Raw genomic sequence first — 7,044 nt, forward strand, 5'->3', positions numbered from 1 at the left:
TTTCTATTTGAATAAGGCTGTTTTCCACAAAGCAGCAAAGGGTTCTATTGCAAATTTAATTTGTCAGAAAGAGACTAAGGCACAATTATGTTAAACTTGTATAAGAAGCAAAGATTTAATGTATGAGTACACTTAAAATAGTTATGAATCCGTACAAATCCTAAAACAATAGTTATTAGATAGGCATGACATTTAGCTGCATGCTTATTCATTATTCAAGTACGTGTTAATTTATGTAAAACACCAAGCTTTATTATTAGGTAATTTGATTTACTAATACCCGAAACAAACCATTACTTTAGTCCTTTCAAAAGTAGTTTTCTCTTCAAACAATTCTGCATGAGCTAAAATACAAACATTATAATATCTTATTGCATCCTTAATAGTATCATAACTTAATAAAAAAAAACTATATCCCTTTAAGTTACTCAAAGGCTGCCCCTCTAATTCTTAATTCCCTCCTCTTTTTCCACATGCAGAATATTGACCAATGTCACGGATTTAAGCTCCAATAGGCCATGACAATAATTTCGATTGTGGCACTCAGTATCTAACTCAATAACAGCTACAATGCAATGAAAGGCTTTGAACAAAAAGCTCCCTTGGTATCATCTAAAATCCCAACTTGTTCCATGAAAGAATGCAACATAGCTAATTGTTGGGCAGAAAAACATTACAATATGTGCAAGCAAGCACCTAGCAAGCATCAAATCAAAACCATGAACAGGTTCTCATAGCACTTTGTAATTGTAAACTATACTAAGTCCAACTAAAAAATTTGCTTTAGCATTTCTCCTGGTTGATCAGACTCAGTGAGATCCTTGTCTTTACATTCTTTAATAATATATTTAGTGAATAAACCTATTTTGATAAAATAGACTTCCACTTCTAAACATATGATACATATATTCACGCTTGAAAAGGAAGGAAACATCCATGAATACTGCTCTACATCCTCTAACCTAGAGTTAGTCTTCTGCAAGGATATGTGACTGCCCTCCAAGGCCTAAACACCAAAACCTTACTCGGTAGTACATCATCTAAAACATATTTCGCAGGGAATTGAGACCATGGCCTTCAAGTTTGGCAACTCATGTGTAAAACTCTAAGCTTGGTTATTTCCATCTGACGAGAATGAAAGCCAAAATACTCGATGTGGCAAAGATTAATGTATGAAGACTAAAGATCAAAGTTCAACTTTCATCTGACTTGCTGGCCCAGTACCTACAGGAGCATATAGCAAAGGTTATTTGATTGAGAAATCGTAACTTTACCAAAAGGGGTTATTTGTTGGGGAATGCATACCATCAAAATCTTGGCTAGTAAGGGGAGCAGTTGTTGCAAAGCTCATCTGTACAACATTGTGAAGTTCATCCTCCCATACATCAGGCAGCTATTGCAAATTGCATCACAGTAAGAAAATAAAAGAATGTAAAATATAGTCAGGCAAAGACATTGGAGAAAGTTAATTTCATTAAGCATAGGTAATTTGTTATATAAAAGCAAGGGAAGACCACAGAAACTCAAATGTAAATTTGGAGGATGGAAGATTTTCAACATTCCTCACGTGCAGCAATCTACAGCAAAAATTATTCATTCACATACTGTCATTTATAATAACTATTACTATATGCCTTAGCAGCCAAACTTGAAGTGTTTACTCATGAACAAAAAAATGATGTGCATAGTAAATTAAAATGCTTGCAATTGTTGCAATGGATCAATACCTGATTTGGTTCCTTTAATCCACCATTCAAGGGAGCTAACTGTGGATGGATGGTTCTTTGAAGGATATCAGATGAGTTTGCCATGTTGGGAATTACTGGATGAATCAGCCCAGGTTGAGGTGGATGTAATGGAGGAAAAGCCATGGACATATCTAGAGGAAACCCTAGTGCGGATGAAGGACCAGGCCGTTGTTGAAGAATCTGACATAATGTTCAGAATGTACAAAAGCAACATCAGGCATCTATACTGAGTATAAGTCTTTTCTCACTGGTATATAAATAGATTAACAACTTACATCTTTAGCAAGAAGTCCTTCAATATTAAAATCCAGCCGTGGATTTACTGTTGCAAGTTTCATAGACAAAAACTAACAAATGAAAAAGGCAGTGTGTCAATTTAACTAGGAAAAATGCAAAGATTTTTAAAAATATGTCAAGCATCAATTGGATTTAAACAATAATTGGTAAAACAATTTAGCTTGCATCTTTAATCAAAATGCAACAAAGATAACAGCAATCATACCAGATATCAGGAGTAATGATTCAAAATGAGGTCATTTCAAAAGCAGAAAAGAATGTTACAGTAGTATAATGAGAAGTTGTATGGAAATAAATATTTTGCACTGAGCTTGCAGAACCAGAACATACAGGGCAAATCAGTTACATGACTTAAGAATCACATGTGGGCAATAGGGAGATAAGCTTTTCATCCATACCTCAACCTGTCGTTGAAGTGACTGTACATAGTTGATGATTTCATCTAGCATTACTGCCTTGCCAGTGACCTAAAAGCATAGAAAGTAAAAATAACAATGTTAAAAGGATGTGATACATAAACACAAATAACAATATGACATAGTGAATTTTCTGGGTTCAAACTTAGAAGCCACCTTGCTGCATCCAGGTACAAGATCTTGAAGAAACTTCATTCTCTCACTTATCTTTTCCCTCCTCACCTGCAGTGAAAATCTAATTTAAAATTCTTCATACAAAAACTTCATTTTCATTACAGATAAGTTCTCACAAAATCTTACTCTCTCTGCAAGGCTATGGCTGTTTGTTGCTTGACCCCGGCGAGCTCTAACATGTATGTATTCCTCCTTGGGTGGATCAGAAGCTTGAGACCCCAGTTTGGCATTCTTCCCAGAAGCCTTGGCTGTTGAAGTTGGTTGGTGGTCTCCCTTCTGTTGATTCTCATAGTTGTCCTCTGCACCTTCACTAGGTAGTTCTTGAGCTCCATTGGCTTTATCATTATCACCATCCTACCACAAGGAAAACAATGAAATGGATAAGAAGAAAGTAGCATCACAGTGTAACACATAAAGTAGAAACAGCTGAAACACAAGTTACAATAATACCTGTCCACTTCTTTTCCTTTTCTTTGTGTTTAGTCCTTTGCTAGAAGGTTCCCCACTAGTACCTTCCAACATTGGGGAGTCATCCTGACCACCACCATCATCACTAGATTCAGCTCTATCAGACTCATTAGCGGGCCTAACAAGAGATTGCTTCCCTTCATCTTGGGATATAACATGGCCTTCACTTCTTCTATCACTCTTGAGAGGGCTTCCTTTAGCAGCAACAAGATGTTCAACAGATGGAGACACATCCTTTGTAGCTTCAACTACATTCATATCACCTCCCTGAGATTGCCCTCCAGTTACTGATTTCATCCCATGGCCTGCAATAGCATCTCTTGCTCCATACAGCCCCATGGATTGAGCAATCCCATATGAGTTTACCATATCACTAAAATTCCCTCCACTGAAGCATGAGAATCTTGCAGCTCTCTCAATGAATCCAGAATCAGTTGGAAACTGAGACAAAGTGTGGGGAAACATCCCTGGTCCATTTGATAATATAGAATTAGCAGGGTTCCAACCCATTTCAAGTGTTTCATGATGATCCTGACCAGCTCTTCCAAATCCAAAACCATCTTTTCTGATTGCAACTGTGCTTGAAGAACCCCCATTGTTGTGGACATTAATGTCACAAAATCCCAAGTTTTGGGAACAGGTGGGGTTTTCCCAGTAGTTTGGACCAAATGAGTCCACCATTGAAGCAGAGGAACATGAAGAAGAACCAATCAAATCCCCTCTGCTGACATTCATAGAATTCCCCAGGCCAACCATAGCTACAGAAGAACTTGCAATATTTGCACCCCCAAATCTCCAATCCGAGTGCATTCCACTAGAATAACTCATAGGATCCTCGTTTCTATCCAACTCAAACTTTTCTTTGTCACCCATATCCACCCCTCCTTAACAAGTGATATATCAAACCACCCCACAAGCAGATTCTTTTCTATGGTCTCTTCCAAACTAACTGATAACAAAATCAGACAAAGTTTAACAAAAAGTACCTCTAAGAGTGGCCAAATGGTAACCACTAACTAGTACAGCATGAAACAACGATCCAAAGGGGGGAGGGGGGGGTCAAATTTCAAAAGAAACCGACTAACAGATGAGGCCTCACAACCCCCAACATGAATTTATGACAACCATCAACTATAATCCAGGAACACCCTTGAGAAACTGAAGGAACTAGAAAACTAGTCCAAGTAGTGTGAGGCAAAAGAAAAGAAAACAAAGAGAAGGCTAGAAGAAGCAGAAAGAGATAGATAGAGAGCACTTCAGTTAATGATGATGTTGATAAATTGCTTAAGGCTAAAACAAAATCAAGTACCAAAAGATTAAAAACATGAATTATGAAAATCAACTATAATCCAGGAACACCCTTGAGAAACTGAAGGAACTAGAAAACTAGTCCAAGTAGTGTGAGGCAAAAGAAAAAATAAACAAAGAGAAGGCTAGAAGAAGCAGAAAGAGATAGATAGAGAGCACTTCAGTTAATGATGATGTTGATAAATTGCTTAAGGCTAAAACAAAATCCAAGTACCCAAAAGATGGTACCAAAGCTCTCTCACACGAGTTTGGCAGCTACCATTTCCAAAGCCAACACTGAACTTGAAGTACATAAATTCATAAACAAGGCCCCCCCAAGAGAGAGAGAGAGAGAAAGAGAGGCTAAAAAAGACTGTTCAAACTTCAAAGAAAGAGCTGAAAAGAAGTCCATGGAAGCAGTCAATTATGCAAACAACATTGATTTCAGCATAATAAATAATACCCATTCAAGCCCTAGTCAGAGTTACAGAACCCCCCAACCCTGCAAGACACAAAGAGAGAGAAAAAAATATAAATAAAATAAATAAAAAAGGACCAAACTTTAAAAGTGGGAAGAGAAAGATACCCATTTCTGATCCTCCTACTTTTGGAACCCCTTCCTTCCATTCAAGCTTTTCCCTCAAATCAAAACCACTTTATTCAATTTGGGGTTTCTTCAAACCCCCTCCTCGTTCCATAACAAACCTGCCTTTCACTGTGCCACATAGAGAGAGTAAAACAAAACAACTCAAAATTTCAAAGCTTGAATTTTTAGAGAGAGAAAAGAGAAAAAAACATAAAGGATGGTAGAAATTGGGGAAAATACAGCTAACAAACCAATGTGTATATGAAGAAGAGAGTGCAAAGCAAAAGGGTAATGGCAAAAAAGAGCCTCCATTTATATACCTCACGCTCGCATCAAAAAGAGAGCTTTTGATGATTAACCACCGCCACAGCTACTGTAAATTAATACTAATATAATTAAAGTCCTGCCCCTTAAGCTCCTCTTCCTCAACTTTGAGAAATTAATAATCATTGTTTTTTATCCAACTATTTTTCCCTTTTTTTGCAGTACTTTTTTTTTTTGGCAAGTTCTATGTGATAATCATATCAGCTTTAGCTAGCAACTGACATTGCCAACTCTTACCTGGGGTGTTTTTCTCTTATCTTATTGCGTTGTCCTTTATTACACCTTGAAAGAAGTGCATGGAGAGGATCTTTAATAAGGGTTTTTTTTATTTCTTTTCTTTTCTTCTTTGTTGTCTGGTCAAGGCCCCCAAATCTAGCTGGGGTCTTCTCCACATTTCTTTTTTCCCTCAACAATGTTATTATAAACTTTTTTTTAAGAAAATTATATTAATACAAAGTAATTCATCAGAAATAATAATTAATTTTCATCAAAAATTATTAATACATAAAATGAATATTCTCTTTTTAATATAATTATTTTATATTTATTGAACAATTTAATTAAAATATACATATCATTACCAATGTATAAACCAAAAACAAACCATATGGGTCTTGCACTAAGGATTATTATTATTGTTAGATGCATTGTCTAGGTTCTTAGGAAGAGAGAGAAGGGAACATCAAAAGAAGATACATTGTCTATGGCAATGCCACCCCCTTTGCTTAAATAACCTCAACGTCTTATGCATCATACTCTATTGTTTGTTTGTAGTGCCTATGAAATGAAAACAAAGGAGAAAAAAGCATCGGTTTCGAGAGTTAATGTCCAACATAAATTATTGCAAATATATATATATATATATATATATATATATATATATATATATATATATATATATATATATATATATATAATATTTAAATTTGTTTATGTCTTCTATTGTCAATGAGAAAATTATGAAAAGATTATTCATCCCGAAAATTTCAAAGAATTTTTTTTAAATAGCCCGAAATTTGAAAGGAATAAACTTTAACTAGTTTTAAGGTCAAAATATATAAGATTAGGATTTAATAAGGGTTTATTTCAACAACAACAAAAAAGATTTAATAAGAGTTTGTAATTGTATTAATACCTATTTTTCTTTTGAGGCAATTAATACCTATATATTATTCATATAAAAAATAAGAATTTAATTAGAATGCATTGATTTTCAAAAACATGGTTGATTTTTATAGAAATTATTGTAAAAGTTATATTTAAAGTGGTTTTTAGAGGTGTGTTATTTGTCAAATTTAAAGCAGATCATTGTAGCTCAAATGGAAAGCTTATAGTTGAGAGATTACCGTTATTTATAATTTAATTTAAGAGTTTATAATTTCATCTAAGTGTTAACGTTAGATGTAATTTCACCTCTATCAATGAACACATGGACGGATCAGTACTAAATTATTTCGATTCAAGTAATTAATCTCAATTCCAAGTCATAAATTTACAGTTGTATAAAATATTTTTAAAAAAATATCTCATAATTATTTTATCGAACTCAAACAAAATCATCTTATCGAAGATACATTTGTTTTGTTAAAAAAAAATCCCAACCCTTTAATTACGTTAGCTTAAACTTGCTTCGTGTTGTGACCCAGCAGTACGTAGTGTCATGAGTCTTTACCAGATCCATTAACTAGGAGAAACTTTTTAAGGACTAGGAGCTCACACATAGATCTTCATGGACAGAAGAAAG

The 7,044-nt window shown here is 34.8% G+C and overlaps 1 protein-coding gene across 4 annotated transcripts; it reads right to left on the reverse strand.

Moving 5' to 3' along the window:
• Nucleotides 1-606: 606 nt before the first annotated feature.
• Nucleotides 607-5,525, reverse strand: LOC114412613 (transcription factor bHLH49-like). Of its 4 annotated transcripts, none has more exons than XM_028376572.1 (11): nt 5,297-5,525; nt 4,977-5,105; nt 4,854-4,892; nt 3,086-4,052; nt 2,762-2,989; nt 2,618-2,683; nt 2,444-2,512; nt 2,024-2,095; nt 1,728-1,928; nt 1,306-1,393; nt 607-1,224 (listed from the first exon to the last, which is right to left on the reverse strand). In XM_028376572.1, the coding sequence occupies exons 4-11, from the start codon at nt 3,974-3,976 to the stop codon at nt 1,187-1,189; spliced, it is 1,653 nt and encodes a 550-aa protein (XP_028232373.1). In that variant the 5' UTR covers nt 3,977-4,052; nt 4,854-4,892; nt 4,977-5,105; nt 5,297-5,525; the 3' UTR covers nt 607-1,186. The 4 variants fall into 4 exon arrangements, with proteins under 4 accessions (XP_028232373.1, XP_028232390.1, XP_028232398.1 ...); XM_028376589.1 differs by having other exon boundaries at nt 5,228-5,525; XM_028376597.1 differs by lacking the exon at nt 5,297-5,525 and adding an exon at nt 5,217-5,293.
• Nucleotides 5,526-7,044: the final 1,519 nt, after the last annotated feature.

The sequence above is a fragment of the Glycine soja genome, chromosome 1 (assembly GCF_004193775.1).
Source record: "Glycine soja cultivar W05 chromosome 1, ASM419377v2, whole genome shotgun sequence".
Lineage (NCBI taxonomy): Eukaryota > Viridiplantae > Streptophyta > Magnoliopsida > Fabales > Fabaceae > Glycine > Glycine soja.